The following is a 19,815-nucleotide window of genomic DNA, read 5'->3' as shown; positions in this document are numbered from 1 at the left end:
TTTGAAGGACATGGCAAACAGTTGTTTGACCAAATTCTGAAAATAATAAAAGTTAAGGGGAGAACGATCATTTTAGGGGAAGAAATAAAACATATTTGATTAGTTTTTTAATCTCAGCTCAGCCCAAACAGCTACATTTTTGTAATCAAGTTTTTAATCGCAAATTTTGAAAGCATGTGGTAGGGTTTGAAGTTAAACGTAGCGCTAAACAAAGAAAAAATTGCGAAGGATATGTACGATATATAAGTAAACCGCAACTTAATAACCGAACTGGGTCTAACTCCATTTTTAACGATGCTATTTGAACAATTGGCTTTCGTTTATTTTTTCAGTGGCCAACTTGTTTATCCCAAACATAAGTCTGATGCTCATGTAAGCAAATAATTTAGGTTTTTTAAGAATGCAAAAATGAAATTCAACTATTTACATAGGTAGAAGGGTATTTAATGTTCTTTGAATCTGCATAATAAGACAAATTTTTGTTAACATCATATTGTTCTTTTTTCAGTATGACACAGAGACAACAAAGTATTTAGTATTTTTAGAATTAAATTAGGCATGTGTACAATACATAATCCCTTGACATAACACATAATGGTTATCCAAACATTAACATAGCAAGACGATTTTTCGATTTTCAAAATCGTGCTTTTATTCCAACATAGTTTTGATGAACAATTGTGTTTACATTTTGATTGGAGTCCTTTGAACTTTTCCCGGCTAATAAATAGATCCTGGTTTGCATTGCATTTTTGAATAATTTGTCTAAAATTCCATCCATATGGTGACCTGTAAAAAAATAATAAAACGTGTGTATGGAAATGCGTGCTTCTTTCGTTTTAGGTCGCATGGCAACTATATATATTTTCTATATATTCTAGTGATCAATTTACATGCAAAATAACACTGTTTCACGACCCGCGTCACAATATTTTGGGAGAATGTTCCTATGTGAACTACCTATTTAACTAAGACAGAAAAAAAGTTACATTTTTATAAGAAAACAAATATTGAACGTAGTCACTATGTTTTCGATCAAGCGACCAAATCCTCTTCAGGAGTACAAACAATACGAATGTAAACAAAACAGTAGATCGAGTAAATCATGTTGTTCTTTTAATTAAGAATCATTCAGATTAAAAACCTATAAATATTGAATGAAGCCACTGGTCTGAGAAGTTAAAACCATGCGTTTATTCATTGTCATGTGTTCATTTCATGAAATAAGGCATGTGCCAATGACAAAGCACATACGATTCGGTGCAATTTGCCCTTTTTACACAAGTAATATCCGTCGTACATTGATATATATATATATATATATATATATATATATATATATATATATATAAATATATATATATATATATATATAGTCTATATCAGTTAAGAATAACCTTACCTACCTGAGATAGTGTTTATCTCCCTGCGTGATATTGATTGGTCACTTCCTCTTTACTCTAAACTTGGAGGAAAGGTAAGAACTCATTTTTATTCAAAAAGTTCTATTTTATTTTTATTCATATTGTTCGAGTATATTTTCGGGTTGTATCTTGTACATATCAGTGTTTAAAAGTAGGTCATTATCTAAGTAACAAAATAGACTTTTCTGAAAATAATTTGATGTACTTTCGATTTTGAATATTCAATGCAATTTAAACCCAACATGTATCTTGAACTAAAATATTGATTGAACTAACATAAAATTGCTATTTTGGACTAAAATATCTAAATTGTTTTCTTATATGATAAATCATTTCAATATATAATAAATATCGTAGTTTCAATCCGAGTTATTGAAAGAAATTACAAGAGGCACTTTAGTTCAGTGTAGTTAAAATCAATATTCTATAACTAACGTGCGTATCATAATTGAATAGCTTTGAAATACATTCCAACGATAGTCATACCACGGTAAAGTATCTGTCTTATTCATACAGTTCCTACATTTGAGTTAATCATCCTCGGCACCTCAGCGTATATATTATGATACGCTGGGGTGCCGATGATTGAGTAAATATACAGATAAAAACATTTTCCGATATGATGCAAATCTTGCTAATTTATAGTCAACAGCATACATGTGATTTGAAATGTAATGCTTTCAATTTTGGGGAAGGTCATGCGGTACCTTAGTTGTTACCGAGTTTCTGGTGCACATTCTTATAGGTATATGTATATGAATTCACCCAAAACTGTACACTGTAGGCATACCGTACAATATACAATACTATATAAGGCTTTAAATCCCCACGTATATTTTTATGATATTGAATGAGTCAAAAAAGCGTGCTTTTCTTAATTTGTGCGATTTGTAAAATCCGAACAAAAAATATAACAAGATTTACGCCTTTAATGCAAAGTTTCATCATTTCATCTGGTTTATAATAATAAAATCAGGAGTTGAATGTTAAGAAATAAATACAATATATTATAAAATCAGACGTTTGATCTAATTAGAATCCCGGACAATGGAGGTTCCAGGGAAGAAACTGCAGGCAGGGCCAAATGCTGAGGACACAACCTACTGCCAGCCTTGTGAACTAGATGACGAATTCCTCCCTGCTGAGGTTTATTGTACCGTCTGCAAGGAGTTCTTCTGCTCTAACTGCGCAAGAGTCCATAGGAAACAGAAAATGACAAGATCTCATTTCCTTCTTGACCAATCGAATAAACCTACATCCCTCGGTGACCATGAAACTGAATATGAATGCACAGTGTCTTGTGATGTCCATCCGAAAGAGACTATCAAATACTTTTGCAGAACCCATCAGACCCTGATTTGTGGACACTGTTCAGTAAAGTACCATCGATCATGTCATGCTGATGTCATATCAGAGATTTCCAAGGACTTTAAAGATGACCAAGAGTATGGGGATGTCATAAAAACAATTGCCAGCTTATTTAAAGAAATTAATTTACGCGTGTCTGGTGTGGAGAAAAGGGTTGACGTTGTAGCAAGGTTATGCGAAAATGAAGTTGACAAGCTGAGAAAATATCGAAAGAAAGTTATCAAGTATTTTGAAGAAAGAGAACAAGCATTGTTAAAGTTTATAGAGAAGACAAAAAACCTGGATGAAAAATTGCTGGGGTCGCTAAAACCGAAATTGAAAAACCTTAATTCCAAGGTAGAAGAAATAAATGTGACACTTGAAGCGCAAGGAAACAACATGATACAGTTGTTTATAGAGACCAAAAGAGCCAAAAAGCTATTAGAGGGTCTGCAGAATGACCTTGCTGACATTAACAAGGGAGATGTAATTCACCACTACGAATTCAGAAAGGATCCAGCCACAGAGCGACTTATATCATCTGGAAATGGTCTTGGGACATTAGAAAATATTATGACTGAAGCGCACGAGATCGTATCAGGTATATATGCATACGTATTTACATTTAATTACACTATTGTAAACACCTTTGCTGTCACAGAACATTGCACACAGTTTATTAGGACTAGTCCAATAGTGTATCGTCTAAATACATTTAATTAATATATTTCATTCATTGCACGTGTCGAAACATATCAGAAAATGGTTTAGTGCTGTATATAGAATAAAAAGCATGTCCTAATACTATACACTATAGATAAGTAATAAGATTGATTGTTATAAATTTGTTAACAAAGGCAGTTAGAAAAATTAACATAACTTCACATTAGCGCAGCTTGTTTTATAATTAGATAACGTGACTCAAAATTTGCTCCCATAATATTCATAACATTCATTATCTCGGTCATACCTGATGAATACAGTAGTTTATTGAGCTTGGAGACAGATTGCAATTATGTTACATACAGGAATAATAATATCGATAACTACATTTTTAAAAGGTTTCCACGTTCTATAACCCTATCATTACAACAGAAACAAAAACGTTCATAACGAGATAGATGTACGAATGCCCTTAGTTAAAGAAACTACAAGTGCATTAACCTATCATGCATTTAATTATCATTGGCATATGCATAACCAAAGCCTTCAAGATAGCCACTGTACAATTATGTGATTTTTCAATGACCAGTGAACCCATAATATGTTGGCATCCATTAAAAGGGCTTAATGAGGGGATAAAGAATATGTAAATTTATAACTGAAACAGTTATTACGAACAAGTTATTTATATCTTGAAAGATTGCTTAATAGGTTAATCCAAGGCGGATTGCAATTGAATGTACACAATTACTATCTGCAAAAACTTTAAAATTCGATGATTTATTTTACATATAAGTTATCACTTAGCTATGACCGTTCAAACTATACCAGTTTACATGGGTTCAAGAGGCATATATAACTTTAGTACCAGTGATTTGATGAAAGCATATTTGTACATAGGATATCTTAACAACTTTATTAATTTATCAATGCATTTTTGCCGAACTTTTAAACATTGATTATGGAAAACAAGAAGTATATTTCCCTACAAACTGCAAAACAAAGCTCCTCATACCAAAAATTTATGACAGTTAAATTTTTTATCATAGCAGTGAGCGACCATGGACCAATAGGACTAACAGTTCAGGGATGTGGCTAAAGAGAAACCATGGCAAATTCCAAAACTACAGGTACTGACAGTCATAAACCATCTGAATAATTGTAAATTATTGTTTTTTGGCGTATAATGAGCAATGTATAAATTGTCTTGTGAGATATGTTTCCTTCAAATTGCTATAATATTTGGCGCTGTGATTTTTTAACGAGTAATGGGCATTAATTTAAACAAGACTACGTTGAAATAGTTTCAATATTGTAACGAAATATGGAAAATTAATGATATGATCTTTATTAATATAGCATAATGAAATAAAACAATAATGCTACATGCAAACGTTGAAATTCATACTTTGATATGTCACCCTAACACAGATATTAAATTTACTATAAACAGTTCATTACAGTGGTCACTGAACTGACTAGATTACAGTTATCACCAGCTATGGACATCCCAATGAAGTCTCCAACTGATAATAGGGACTGCTACCTGTCAAGCATGCTCCACCTTGCCGAGTCCAGACTTTTGCTAGCTGACTGGAACAACTGCACAGTTAAGTTAGTGGACATGCAGACCAACAGCCTAGTGTGCCAGATCGAGGTACCAGGTTATCCGTGGGACATATGTCATCTTCCTGGAGACAGGGTTGCCGTTACTATGGCTAATAAGGGTATTCAGTTCATTGACACTCGGGAACAACTCGCTATTGGTGACCATATTAAATTGGATGGTAACTGTCGAGGTATTGCTTACCATGAAGAAAGGTTGATAGTGTCCGACCTCTTTGGAAAGGTAGCGGTACTGAATATGAATGGGTATGTTTTAAGACAAACAAAAAGGGGTGGCGATAGAAAGGAACTGTTTATGTCCTGACTACTTAACAGTGGTGGGAGAAGGCCCGACTGCTTTCATCTACGTATCAGACAGAAGTAGGGACACAATCACAAAACTTGACATGAACCTGAACATCATCAAGACCTTCCAGAACCCTGCATTGAAAAACCCAACAAGTATCACGGCTCTCGGGGACCAACTGTTAATATGTGGGTTAGAAAGTAACATCGTTATGATTCTTGACTTGTCCACTGGTCAGATGACACAACTGATGGGGAAGAAGGAGAGGATACGAAAGCCAATGTTTGCCTACTACTCTCCTCAACAGAGCAAACTTCTTGTCACGGAAGGCTTCAACAATTATTTAAAGGTGTACAATAAAATCGAATAATGCCAGTCAATGGGGTGAAATAGTTCGAAACATCAACATAACGTTCACCTAACCTATCGCTATTCAGTTGTTGCATTCTTATAAGAATGTTACGTGGACCACTTCAGGAAACGGTTTAATGATGTTATTTGTGTTTAACACTTTCCGGAAACGCATTGGAGGTATGCGTACAATATGATTACACGGAATATTGCATTCAATTGTGCGTAAATGTATTTATTCATCAACAACATTTCCTTGACGCGCGATTTGACTTTTTTTCTTTATAAATAACATGCATACTATTATAATTTGATGATTTTGCTTAATTTGCATTCAAAGTGCATGCTAATCCAAATAACTTTTGAAATATCATTGAGAATATAGCATCAATATTCTGCAAGAAAGAAATGGTAATTGTTGTGCAATGTAAGTTTATTTCTTTTAGATGTTATTATCTGAAAAATAGTTATCAATATTTTTTTTATTATTCTTAATTGGGTTGGAAGCCAATGCGTTGATTTGTTGTCAAATATCCAAAATTAAACCATTCACATTCAATGTATGTTATTTTCCTTGTCACTTCTTCATTATTATCAAATCTGATTAACTTCTCTGTTTGATGATGGTCGTAACTTTTAATTTCTTAAACACATTGATTTTCTTTCTTAGAGTGTTAATGTATATTAAAATAAAAAGTTTAAATGAAATGGGCTTGGTATTGTGTTTCATTTATGGATATATGAATTTGATCTGCCTTAAAATAAACAGCATAATATTGTTGTTCTTGTATCTTGTTCTAAATATAGTGTCTGCTGCATTGTGAATTCTGTATCGTGACATAAATATTCTCAAGTCAGTATAAAATGGCGATAAGTTTAATTTTCATTTCCTCGGCTATTTTCTCTAAAAACTGGCTACATATCAACGCACACATATATGTCGCAAAATAAAGATCTTTAGAAGCCTTTTTCTCCCACCACAGATAAGTAGATCCAATAATTTAACCATGCTAAAAATTCTTTTCTAGCACACCGGATAGGCATTTCCGGTGAATTCAGCCGTGCTGGACAATTCCATCTGGCACCCCTTAATGCCAGATGAGTCACGCGCTGTGACGTAATACTTTTTATTTATTTTTATTATAGTTTACACTTTATGTAACCATAATTATGCGATTTCAATACATAAGTTCTATAAACATTAACTTGACAAAAATGTATCTTCGAAACAAAACAAAATAACCCTTTAAAGACGTGATATCGTAGGAACTTATTGACGTATGCAGTGAATACAAATTACTACGCGTCATGACGTCAGTAAACATCTTCGCACGCGCTTTTTGGTGAAATGAACAAAAATGCGCTTTTTATGTATTTTCTTCACAAAACATTGTGATTTAAGGTACGCTAGAAAAAATATCTATCATGTGTGTCCATTCCGGATAGAAAAATCCGACCCTCGGGCACGCTGCGTTGCCGGTAACTCGGCAAGCCTCGTTACCTGGCAACGCAGGTGCCCTCGGGTCGGATTTTTCTATCCGGAACGGAGACACATGACAGATTATAAGTATCTCCCATAGCCGAGAGTGTAAAATAGGTTCATTCCGACCCGATCGTAGGGTGTTGGCAAGATAAGAATTTCTAGCATGGTTAAATTATTGGATTTACTTATCTGAGGTGGGAGAAATTATTAATCTTGCCCACGGGCGAAGATAAAATGCCCGTATGGAACTCCTTCTTTTGCGTTGGTTGGCGCTCTGGTTTATTATGGCAATAGCTTTTTATTTCGGTTGAGATGTGATTTTATTTCATAAGCAGTCTAACTGGTATGAAAACGTGTATAGTTTAAATAGTACCATGTAAATCTGTGTAATTTCATGTAGAATTACGCAAGATATTACATTGTAACGGGTCTTCGCAGGGTTCATTTCAGGTAGAATAGCGCAACATATAATACTGTAACTGCTTGCCGCCAGAAACGTTGTGTTTGTCACTTTGCACATTTAAAGCGTTCAATATTGAAAAACTTAAAGAAAGACATGAGAAAAGGTACCCAATCACGTTTTGGAGGTTCATACATCGATCAAATACTTGTTACAATAAACACAATAATCATCACAAGTTCAAACAAGGGCTCTTTGAGTAAAATAGTTTAATTGAATGTGTTCATGCAAAAAAAAAAACAGCATTATGTTATAAGAAGTATATGAAAGTAGCTGATTGAAATGTATTTAAAAGAAAGTGAAGTACATGCCTTCTCTAAAAATTGTGTATAATTCATGTGTGATGCTACTAAATTTGAAAGATGTTTTCCGATGTTGTGATTTTTAAATCGGTGAGAGTCCATTTATGAAAGTGACAAATATTAAGATGTTCAGTAAGAAGTGTTGTACATAATCATAAAACTACTTACATATATTACTGTTTTATTATTTTGAAAAAAAGGTGAATGTAACCTTCGCAAATAAAACAACACTGAATTTGAGTGATTATATTCATTTTGGTACAAGTCATTTGCAAAATAAAACAAAACAGCAACAATGGGTAAAAAAATATGTAAATAATGTAGTTGTTGTTGCTGTTGTTGTTGTAGTTGTTGTTATTGTTGTTGTTGTTGTTGTTGTTGTTGTTGATGATAATGATGATGGTGATGATGATGATGATGATGATGACGTCAACAACGACGATGATGATGATGATAATGATGATCCCACACAATAACTGTATCGTTTAAACAGGGGTTGGTTTCCTGAATAAGTCTTCGACAATTATTATATACCTTTCAACTGAGCAATATAAAGAGGATAATTATTTGTTTCAGTGTAAGATCATCATATATTTCACCGAGTGAGCACCAAAATTTGTATTTCACGAGTGGTGTAGCCAAGAGTGAAATATTCACTTTTGGTGTTCACGAAGTCAATTATATTGTTATCTTACACAGAAACAATTATTAATTTTATTTCATTTTATTATATGCCTTAAAATGGAATTATTTACACTTTTTAAAAAAAAACGCTCCAATTTACATACGCAGGTAACGTTTTTTCCGATATGGCGTTGTTGAAAATGTGCCCCAGTCCCGTCCGCGCTGACGTTTGATTGGAACCAGAGCGATACAGCTTTCAAAACATTTTGATTATAAACCATAATGCTTTTTGCATACGTAAAAATTCAAACTTTGATACGTTGTCCTATATAAAAATGGTATCAAACATACATGTATGTGCTTAACTATAAACAATTCATTACAGTAAGTCAGGCACTGTAGACTTAACCAGACTACAATTTACATCAGCTGTGGACATCACAACGACGTCGTCATCTGACAACAAAGACTTCTACCTATCAAGCATGCTTCACCTGGCCGAATCGAGACTGTTGCTGGCTGACTTTCGCAACAAAGTGGTCAATGAGTTGGACATGGAGACCAAAAGCCAGGTTTCCCAGATCAGTGTACCAGGAAATCCGTGGGACCTATGTCTTCTACCTGGAGACAGGGTGGCTGTGACTTTGGCCAGTAAAGGTATTCAGTTCCTGGAGACTCGAGGACAAATCGTTCTTGGTGACCGTTTTTTAGTGGATGGCGACTGTCGAGGTATTGCTTACCATGACGATTGGTTAATTGTGTCCTACTACGATGGAAAGGTAGAGGTACTGAATATGAACGGGCATGTTATAAGAGGCAGAGGTAGGAAAGGCAGTGGACAAACCGTGTTTGAAATGCCTTTCTTCTTAACAGTGGTGTGTGAAAATTCGACTGCTTTCATCTACGTATCAGACTATAGAAAGAACACAATCACAAAACTTGACATGAACCTGAACATCATGAAAACGTTCCAGGACCCTGCATTGAAAAGCCCAGAATGTATCACGGCACTCGGGGCTCAACTTTTAATCTGTGGTTTGCAAAGTAACACCATTATGATACTTGATTTGTCCACTGGTCATTTGACACAACTGTTGGGGAAGAAGGAGGGTATACGAAATCCAATATGTGTCTACTACTGTCTGCAACTGAGCAAGCTTCTTGTCACTGAACAATCAAACTGTGCAGTAAAGGTGTACAATATAATGAATTGATGCTAACAAATCGAGTGAATTGGCTCGAAACATCATCTTATAATAATGCGAATTTTACGTCATTTAAATGAATGTATTTGTATTGAATACCGGATCGTTATAGGTTTTTTAATTAAGAACACGCAATCAATATAATTTGACGATGGATCTGCTTTTGCATTCAAATAGCGTCCAAATCCAAATTATTTTTTTTTTACTTTCATTGGAAGTATAGCTTTCTGACAGAAAGAATACGTTCAGCTGCTTTATGTACATTGTATATTAATTTTTACTGCAATAACCTATCTGAAATAATGATTATCAGTATATTTGGATATGTTTTAATTGGTTGAATCCATTGCGTTGGTTTGTTATCAAATATTCAAAAAACAAAAAATGAGCCATTCATATTCGATATATGGTATTGTACCATGTTTTCGCTGTCTTTTTAATATTTTCATTGTTTTATTATTTATCAAATTTCATTGACATATCTTTAATAGACGTCTGTAGTTTAAAAATGTTAAATCTGTAGGAACAACACTGATAGTAACATATTGTTTTTCATTTTCTCAGAGTGTTGATGTATATTAAAATAAAGAGTTAAAATGAAACTGGCCCCATGGCCGGGTATAATGTTTTATTTATGGATATATAGCACTGACCTGCCTTATTATAAACATCATAGAACTGCGATAGTCTGGCACGAACATACTTGATCTAAATTTGACATTTATTTCATTGGAGAAATCAAGTCATGAAAAAAATAATCTTAAGTCAGTATAACAATTTTTGGTTCACTGTATACGTTAATAATTTCCTTCAGTATCACGTCTTTTAAGGGTTATTTTGTTTTGATGTGAAGATATTTGTGTAAAGTGATTGTTTATAAAACCGATCTATAAAAATCTCATAATTAGGGTTACATAAAGTGTATAATAAAATCCGATCTCCTCTAGATCATCGATGAGCGGTTGAGATGACCTAAATTATGCAAATCTCCTCTGAAAAAGTTAATTTGATAATGTATGATGGATAACAATACATATATTTAAACCCGAAACTTTCCATATATGAGGAATTCGGTCGTCGGTAGATATGTAGAGAGTGACACGGTCGAGAAAGACACTGTAGTCACTTCAATCAACCATTGTCTTGTTAGTACTAGATTCCGGTTGGCGCAGTGGTTAGATAAATCGCTTTTTCTGTGTTTTATTCTGACTTTAGGGCATGCGCCTTTGAGTGCACGTATAATGTAGTGGATGCTTCTTTCTCACACACAGCGCAGGCGCAAGATCGTGCAAACGAGAGCGACCTAGCATAACAAAGCACCCAATCGCTGTTAGATAAACTAAGATTAAACTATGTTTGATGGACTTTGATATGAGTGTTTAAAGCAAACAGTTTACAGCGAGGTTTTCTTTGGCTAAAATTCTATGATTGCGGTTTTATAACTTTTCACTGCCTTCTGATGATCTTGAATTAGAACTTATTCTTAGGAGGAACTACGCAAATTAACTACGAACTTTATGCCACCATATGAACAAGGGACACTGTTATAAATGTCATATTTGCGGTTTTATTCATAAATAAATACACCAACAAAGCCGTTTATTAAAATTTCTTTCTAATACCCAAACATGCGATTAATCGTATTTTTACCACACAAACTCTTTGCTGGTATGTCATCCATATATCATTTGGAAGAAGTATGCTGAACTTAATCGTGAAGTTTTTGCTCATGTTATTTCACGTGCCCTTATGCAAAAACAAGATACTCCATACTCTGAACCTTTAAAAATATTTTGTAAAAATTGACGACCTGACTACTGGTGTTGAAAAAAAATAACCAGAAGAATTAACGTCTGAATATTAAGTACTTGGCATGTATCATACAGACTGTGTGTATTTGAATTTAAGTAAATTGGCTTTTGTTTATCTTTTCCAGGTGATCAACTTGTTTATCCCAAATAAGAGTCTGTTGCTCATTTAGGAAACCATTTTAGATTTTTAAAGAATTCTAAAAGTACGTTTTATCGTATACATAGTTAGAATGGTATTTAGAATTTAAAAATCTGCATAATAAGATAGGTACATACAAAATTCTCTTTAAATCATATTGTTCTTTTTTTAACAGTATGATACACAGACAACAAAGTTATGTTAACAATTAAATTAGGCATTTAAACAACGTATCATCCATTGACATTTCATATAATGATAATGATTTTAAAAGTGTGCATTTATTTGATCAAACATTTGATGTAAAACTGTGTGCACATTTTTATTTGGAGTCCAATGTTCTTTTTCCAGATAATTAGATTTGGGTTTCCATTGTATTTTTCTTTATTTGACTGAAATGCTATCAACCAAACAATAATAAAACGTTTGTATAGAAACGTTTTCTTCTTTCGTTTTAGGTCGCTGACAACTATATCAATTTTCTATATATTCGATATATTCTATTGACCATTTTACACGCAAAATAACACTGCTCCATGACCCGCATCACCATATATTGTAAGAAAGTTCCACACGTGTACTAAACATTTAACACATTTAGAAAAAAGTAACGTTTCTAATAAGAAAAATGAGTTTGGTTGAACGTAGCCACTATGTATTAGATAAAGCAAACCAATCCGATGTAGGAGTACAAACAATGCGATGTTTACGTAAACAAAACAGTTGATCAAGCAGATCCAGTTTTTTTTAATTCAGAACCAATTATGTTCCAAACCTATAAATTTGGAAAGTAGCCACTGGTCTGAGAAGTTATAACCATGCTTTGATTCATTGCCATGTGTTCATTTAAAGAAGTAAGGCATGTAACAATGAGTAGGTACTTCCAAATCAGTGTAATTTGCACAGGTTATATCAGTACAGTAATAAATCATGTCTATATCAGTTGAGTATAACCTTAACTACCTGCGATAATTTCTGATAATGTTTATCTCACTGTGTGATATTGATCGTTTACTTCCTCTTTACCCTTTAACTTGGAGGAAAGGTAAGGATTCATTTTTAACCAAGCGTTCATTTTATTTCTATTCACAGTGTTCTAAAGTATGGTCGTATTATATCTTGTACACATTCGTGTTTAAAGGTGAACTGAACCATACTTTCTAGTTCTCAATTTTATATATTGTTTCTACTTATAGTAGGTCATTATCTATGTCGCTATATATACTGTTCTGAAAATGATTTGATGTAATTTCGATCTTGAATTTATTCAATTTAAAACTAAATATCCTTTTTTTACTAAAATATTGATTGTTTTTATATATAACTGCAATATTGAACTATCAAAATTGTATCTCAAGTATGTTCGGGTTTTATCTTTTACATTTCAGTGTGGAAAAGTAGGTCATTATCTATGTCACTATATAGATTTTCTGAAAATTAGTTGATGTACTTTCGATTTTGAATTCATTCACTGCAGTTTAAACCCAATATACATCTTGAACTTTAATATTGATTGATATTACATATAATTGCTATATTTATCTTATATTAAAAATCAAAATTATTTTCTTGAATGATAAATCATTTCAATATATAATAAATATAGTAGTTACGATCCGCATAATTGAAAGAAAACATAAGTGGCTGTTTTGTTCCATGTTGTCAAGAACAATATTCGATAACTAGCGTGCTTACAAGTGAATAGCGTTGTAATTTATTCCAACGATAGTCATACCACGGTAAAGCATTTTACTTTTTCTTACCGGTTCTATATATGACATAATTTATAGATTAAAAATGTAGAAAACACTTTCCGATATGATACATATCTTGTTAATCTACCATAAACAGCTTGTGATTAGAAAATGTAATATTATAAATTTTTGGAAAGGTTGTGCGATATTTTAGTTGTAACCGAGTTTCTGGTTGCACACTCCTATACGAATCCTTATATTAATTCATCAAAAACGGTTCTCTGTAGGCATATCATACTTAACAGGGGCGAATCATTTGACGTTAGAGGGGGCGTAATGTAGAGGCGTAACCTGTTGACTTGCGCCCCTCACTCAAAACCGAAATTTATTTGGCTGAACGTAATGGCAGGGATTTTTTTAACAATTTCTATTCCGAAGTGGTACATTTCTGGCGTAAAACATTACTTTTTCTCTCTTATATTGAAACTTGAACGATTTTAAGAGGAATCACTACTGCTTAATACAATTGGATATAACGGCTTTCAATCCACATGTATCTTTTTCGCGATTTGGAATGAGTTAAATTACGTGCTATTCTTAATGAAATTTCTAAAATGCGAACAAATACAAATTGTACCAAATTTACGCCATTTATGCAAGGTTTCATAATTTTATCCGTTTGTTTTAAATCTTTTACAGGAAATAAATACAATATTATATAAAAAGAAATTTGTTCTCATCAGATATCTTGAATATGGAGGTTCCAGGGAAGAAACTGCAAGCAAGACAATCTGCAGAGGAAACATCCTACTGCCAGCCCTGTGAGGAAGATGATGAATTCCTCCCTGCTGAGTTCTACTGTCCAGTCTGCAAAGAGTTCTTCTGCTCTAACTGCTCAAGAGTCCATAGAAAACAGAAAATGACTAGATCTCATTTCCTTTTTGACAAATCATATTTTCCCACATCTATCGGTGATCATGAAGTTGAATATGAATGCACAGTACCTTGTGATATCCATCCGAAAGAGTCTATCAAATACTTTTGCAGCACCCATCAGACCCTGATTTGTGGACACTGTTCAGTACAGAATCATCGATCATGTCAGGCTGATGTCATATCAGATATATCCAATGCCTTTAAAGATGTCCAAGAGCATGGAGATGTCATTAAAACAATTGCCAGGTTATTTGAAGACATAGATTTATGCGCGTCTGTTGTGGAGAAAAATGTTGACGTTGTAGCAAAGCTTGGTGAAAATGAAGTTGAAAAGCTGAGAAGATACCGTGAGGAAGTTAACAAGTATTTTGAAGAACGAGAACAAGCACTGTTGAAGTTTATAGAGAAGACGAAACACATGGATGAAGAACTTCTAGGGTCTCTGAAACCGAAATATACAAAACTTAAGTCCAAGCTAGATGAAATAAAAGTCACACTTGTAGCGAAAGAAAAAAATATGATAGATTTGTTCATTGAGACCAAAAGAGCCAAGAAACTGTTGGAGGGTCTGCAGAATGACCTCGCTGACATTAACAAGGAAAACGTAATTCACCACTACGAATTCAGAAAAGATCCAGCCACAGAGCGTCTTATTGCATCTTACACTGGCATTGGGACATTAGAAAACAGTATGGCTCAAAACATAACCACATCAGGTATATATAACTATTTATTTAATAACAATATTGAAAACACCTTTCATGAAGCAGGACATAAGAGACATTGTATTAAATTTGTCAATAGAACGTCGTCGAAATACATTTAATTCTATATATATTCATTCGTTGCACGTGTCGTAACATATCAAATAATTGTGGATTGATTTATATCAAATAAATGTCATGTCCTTAAACAATCACTAATGGTATATAATCGGATTATTAAAAGTCTGTAAACAAAGGCAGTAAGCAAAAATAGCAAACATACGCTGTACGTTTAACAATTCAATTACGTTATTCAAAAGTTTTTTTTCATAATAGTCATAATATTAATAATCTCGTTCCTATCTAATGAATACAGTTTGTCACTTAACCTATAAACATATTGCAATAACGTTTAATACTGGAATCTCTAAGTTGCAAATAATATCGATAAATAAATAAGAAATAGTTTTCACATTTTATTACCCAATCATTACATCCGAAACAATAACGTTCATTAAGAGATGTAAAAAAGCCCTTATTTTGAGAAACTACAAGTGCATAAATTGATAAAGTATTTACTAAAGTTTGAGTTTTCAATGACCAGTGATTATTTTTATTTAAAGTGAAAGGGCCTTGTGATAGGAGAAAGACTATATGTATTTTTTTAACTGAAGCAATTATTATAAACAAGTTCCTTTACCTTAAAAGATTGCCAAATAGGTCAACCAAGCCGGATTTCAATTACGATACTGAACACAATTACAAAACTTCCATCTAAAATATATTTACGGTGATTTATTTTGTATATAAGTATTCAACTAGCAATGCCCATTCAAACTGTATCAAAGTTTCATGTTGTCAGCAGGCATAAAAATATAACTTTAGTTTTAATTCTTAGTGAAAGTTTATTTGTACATCGGATATCTTAAACATGTCATTAATTAGTCAATGCATTTTTGACGCACTTTTACACATTATTTATGGAAAACAAGAAGTAGGCTTCCTACAAACTGCAAACACCGCCCCTTATACAAAAAGTTTATAACAGTTATGACTTTTAATCACAGCAGCGAGCGGCAATGGCATAATAGGACTTACAGTTCAAGGCGATGGCAAATTGGAAACCATATCTCGAAGGGAAACCATAGCAACGCGTGAACCTACAGGTACTGACAGTCATAAAACATCTGAGTAAATGAATATCCTTATTTAACCTACATTTTCCTTTTATGTGCTATGTATATTTGTTGTTATCAGATAATTTGACTTCAAATTGCTGTAATGATTAGCGCTGTGTTGATGTAATTTTCAAACAGCAATGAACATAAATTAAAAGAAAAACTCCATTGAAATGACATATGGAAAATGACATGATGTTTATTAATATGACATTGCGATTAAAAAACCATAATGCAATATCCTTACTTTGAAATTTATACTTTGATATGTTGCCCTATATTATGTTATTGTAACACATATTTAATCATCTACTGTAAACAATTCATTACAGTGAGTCAGGACTCTGTAGACCTGTCAATATTACGGTTTACACCAGCTGTGGACATCCCAGTCAAATCTCAAACTGACAAAAGGATTTATTTTCTGCCAAGCATGCTTCACCTTGCCGGGTCCAGACTTCTGATGACTGACTATCACAACAACAAAGTTAAGTTGGTGGACATGCACACCAACAGCCTGGTCTCCGAGATCAGTGTACCTGGTAACCCGTGGGACATTTGTCATCTTCCCGAGGACAAGGTGGCTGTTACTACGATCCACAAAGGTATTCAGTTCCTGGAAACTAGTGGACAACTCGCTCTTGGTGACCGTATCGAAGTGGATGGTGAATGCCGAGGTATTGCTCACCATGCAGATAGGTTGATAGTATCCTTTTTCCATGGAAAAGTAGCGGTACTGAATATGAATGGGTTTGTTGTAAGACAAATAGAAAGGGATAGTAATGGAAAGGAACTGTTCAAATGTCTTCTCTTCTTAACAGTGGTGTGTGAAGGTTCGACTGCTTTCATTTACGTATCAGACATGCGCAGGAACACAATCACAAAGCTCGACATGAACCTGAACATCATCAAGACGTTCCACGACCCTGCATTGAAGAAGCCAAGAAGTATCACGGCAGTCGGGAATCAACTGTTAATCTGTAGTTGTGGAAGTAGCACCATTATGAGCCTTCACTTGTCCACTGGTCAGATGACAGAACTGACGGGGAGGAAGGAGGGGATAACAAATCCACTGTTTGCCTACTACTGTCCACAACAGAGCACACTTTTTGTCACGGAACAAGCGAACAATTCAGTAAAGGTGTACCATACAGTACAATAATACTATCAAATGGAGAAAAACGGTTGGACACATCCACTTAACGCTCACTAATTCTTCGACAATCAAATGAGAAAAATGAGAATTGAAGGTGAATGATTTTGATGTAAAAATAAATTAATGACTTATTTCGATCGTATTGAGCACTCTCCGGTACACTTTATTTATTTTGAATGTTTCAATCAACTACGTAGAAATATATTTTGCCAATGAAACTATTGTTATTGTCACCCTTTCTTGACTTTCAATTGTTTACCAATATATTTTTTCCATATCTATTTTTGTTAGGGAAGAGCACGCTTTCTTTGTCATAACATGTATATGTTAAGCTTTGTTTGCTTTCAAAGTGCGTACAAATCCAAATATTTTTAAATATAACAAAACATACAGCGTAAAATTACTTCCACAAATGTTACTTGATATGCAATGTACAGTTTTCTGTTGAGCTGCAATTACCTATCTGAAATGACAAGTATCAGTTTTATAACTCAAAATTGAGTTTAAAGCCATTTCGATGTATTTGCTATCAAATTTCGTTCCTGTTGTACATTGGAAGACATTGATAAAACATTTTCGAGTGAATAAATGTCTTGTAGCAATGAAAAAAATCATCACAAGTTCCAAAAAGCTTAGTTGTTTACAAATATTAAAAGATACAATTATTTGAGGCTAAGCAATATGTTTAATTGAATATATATCGGTTCCTGTTCGACTTGAGTTTGTTTTAAAGTTCGTAAAGTAATTCGATTTCAAAAAGGTAAACAAAACACATTCCGACATACAATTAGTACAAAAGTCCGATTTAATCAAGGAGGGTAACCGTTTTCTGGATTTATTTTAATAAATCTTTATTCTTATTTGCATGCATGTTTGTATAAGCATTTGTTGTCTCGATCATTAAGTTTTATAACCGACATGGTTTGATATATTGAGAATAAAATATCACTTACATTTTTAAATGTCGTTTGTGAAATGTAATGACCTTTGTAAGTCTTCGAAAGTTGCTATGATGACTTTGAATTTACAAATGAAGTCCCGAATAGTATACTGAAATTAATAGCTTAAAAGAAAAGAGAAACCTTTTTTTTGCTGAATATGTATGACTGCCTCTAAGGTATACAACATACACAAACAAGATGTGTGTAAAACCTATCAACAGATGTATGATGTTACCTTATTTAAAATATTTAATCAAAAGCCATCATCAATGTCGTGAACAAGAAATCTGTGAGTGACTATTTGTCAAAAATGAGTGAGGCAATCTTTCAGTAATTTGTGGTATACATAAACGTGGCAAATATCATATATTCACGTAATCTCTTACGACTTGTGCAACGTGGTCAGAATGTTGATGAAGCCAATGATAGATACGACGACTCCGACGAGTTCATGTTTGTGTTATTCGGTGATGGCGAAGATGACCACACTGCTCCATCGCATATGCAGTAATCTCCCTTTACACGTTCCGTACAATAGGGAAAACGAAAGTAACCATGGTTAAGCGGCGTGGGGTATGGACAATGGCGACATCGACGGCAGTAACAGCAACAAAGAAAACGATAAATTCGCACACGTATACAAGTGACAAGCGGATTGAGACCTCGCCAATTTGTTTAAGTCTGTTTTGGAGATAAACATAATAAAACGGACCATTTCAGACTTAAAGTAGCTCAATATTTTTGTTGGTTCCTCCATCGCCCCCCCCCCGGCCCCCGCCTATCCACTACTAACAGTTGTAACATAAATATTGGCTGGGTGCATGTTCAAATTCATCCCCCAAGTTGCCCCCCCCCCCCGCTTACATCAAATCCTGTATACGCCCATGAAATCTATGTAAATCACCCTTTTCTCCTTAGTCATGCCTCCAGCGTTCTGGTCAACATGGTCCATGCACTTTCTGTAGGTTCCCACCGACTCCTGAAAGTAGATGGGTATCATTCTTGTGAGAATAAATACTATTTATCCAATGTATTCAAAGTACTGCTCTTTGTATTTTATTTTAAAAATCTAGACATAATTTAAGCCTCGCTTTTTATCCACCAAATTTTACTTCTGTTGTAATTGAACGTTTTTTTTGCTTATCTGCCTAAAATTACCAAGATCAATATGAACTATTGAATAGCATTAAACAACATCAAATTATTTAGGTAATAATAAAAAGATACTGAATTCAATAAATATATCAAGCATATTTATACATATCTTAGTAAAAAAATAAAGCAAACGTTTACACAAAACAGTATATCCCTTGGAAGTGATAATTATCCTTTCAACCATATATTTTGTGTAAGGCGTGAAATGTTAAAATTTCTGATGATCAAAGTACCGGTAATACCAAGCCTCTTCAATCATTTATAAAATGTTTAAACGTCAAAATTAAATATGGGGTTTTTATTTTCGTCTTAATACCACATGCATTACAA

At 33.6% G+C, this 19,815-nt stretch overlaps 2 protein-coding genes across 5 annotated transcripts; both read left to right on the top strand.

Moving 5' to 3' along the window:
• The first annotated feature begins 1,443 nt into the window (after window positions 1–1,443).
• Window positions 1,444–6,369, top strand: LOC128219639 (E3 ubiquitin-protein ligase TRIM71-like). 4 transcript variants are annotated; one of them, XM_052927534.1, is made up of 4 exons: window positions 1,444–1,477; window positions 2,461–3,372; window positions 4,487–4,564; window positions 4,898–6,369. In XM_052927534.1, exons 2-3 carry the CDS (start codon window positions 2,472–2,474, stop codon window positions 4,531–4,533), a joined length of 948 nt encoding a protein of 315 aa, XP_052783494.1. In that variant the 5' UTR covers window positions 1,444–1,477; window positions 2,461–2,471; the 3' UTR covers window positions 4,534–4,564; window positions 4,898–6,369. The 4 variants fall into 4 exon arrangements, with proteins under 4 accessions (XP_052783494.1, XP_052783495.1, XP_052783491.1 ...); XM_052927535.1 differs by having other exon boundaries at window positions 4,888–6,369; XM_052927531.1 differs by having other exon boundaries at window positions 4,484–4,564.
• A 6,359-nt stretch (window positions 6,370–12,728) lies between these two features.
• Window positions 12,729–18,841, top strand: LOC128219392 (uncharacterized). Its single transcript, XM_052927202.1, has 5 exons — window positions 12,729–12,766; window positions 14,159–15,067; window positions 16,123–16,221; window positions 16,566–17,386; window positions 18,737–18,841. Exons 2-5 carry the CDS (start codon window positions 14,170–14,172, stop codon window positions 18,839–18,841), a joined length of 1,923 nt encoding a protein of 640 aa, XP_052783162.1. The 5' UTR covers window positions 12,729–12,766; window positions 14,159–14,169.
• Window positions 18,842–19,815: the final 974 nt, after the last annotated feature.

The sequence above is a fragment of the Mya arenaria genome, chromosome 15, assembly GCF_026914265.1.
Source record: "Mya arenaria isolate MELC-2E11 chromosome 15, ASM2691426v1".
Lineage (NCBI taxonomy): Eukaryota > Metazoa > Mollusca > Bivalvia > Myida > Myidae > Mya > Mya arenaria.
The sequence above is the reverse complement of the archived record's forward strand: the minus strand, read 5'-3'. Positions and strand labels throughout refer to the sequence as shown.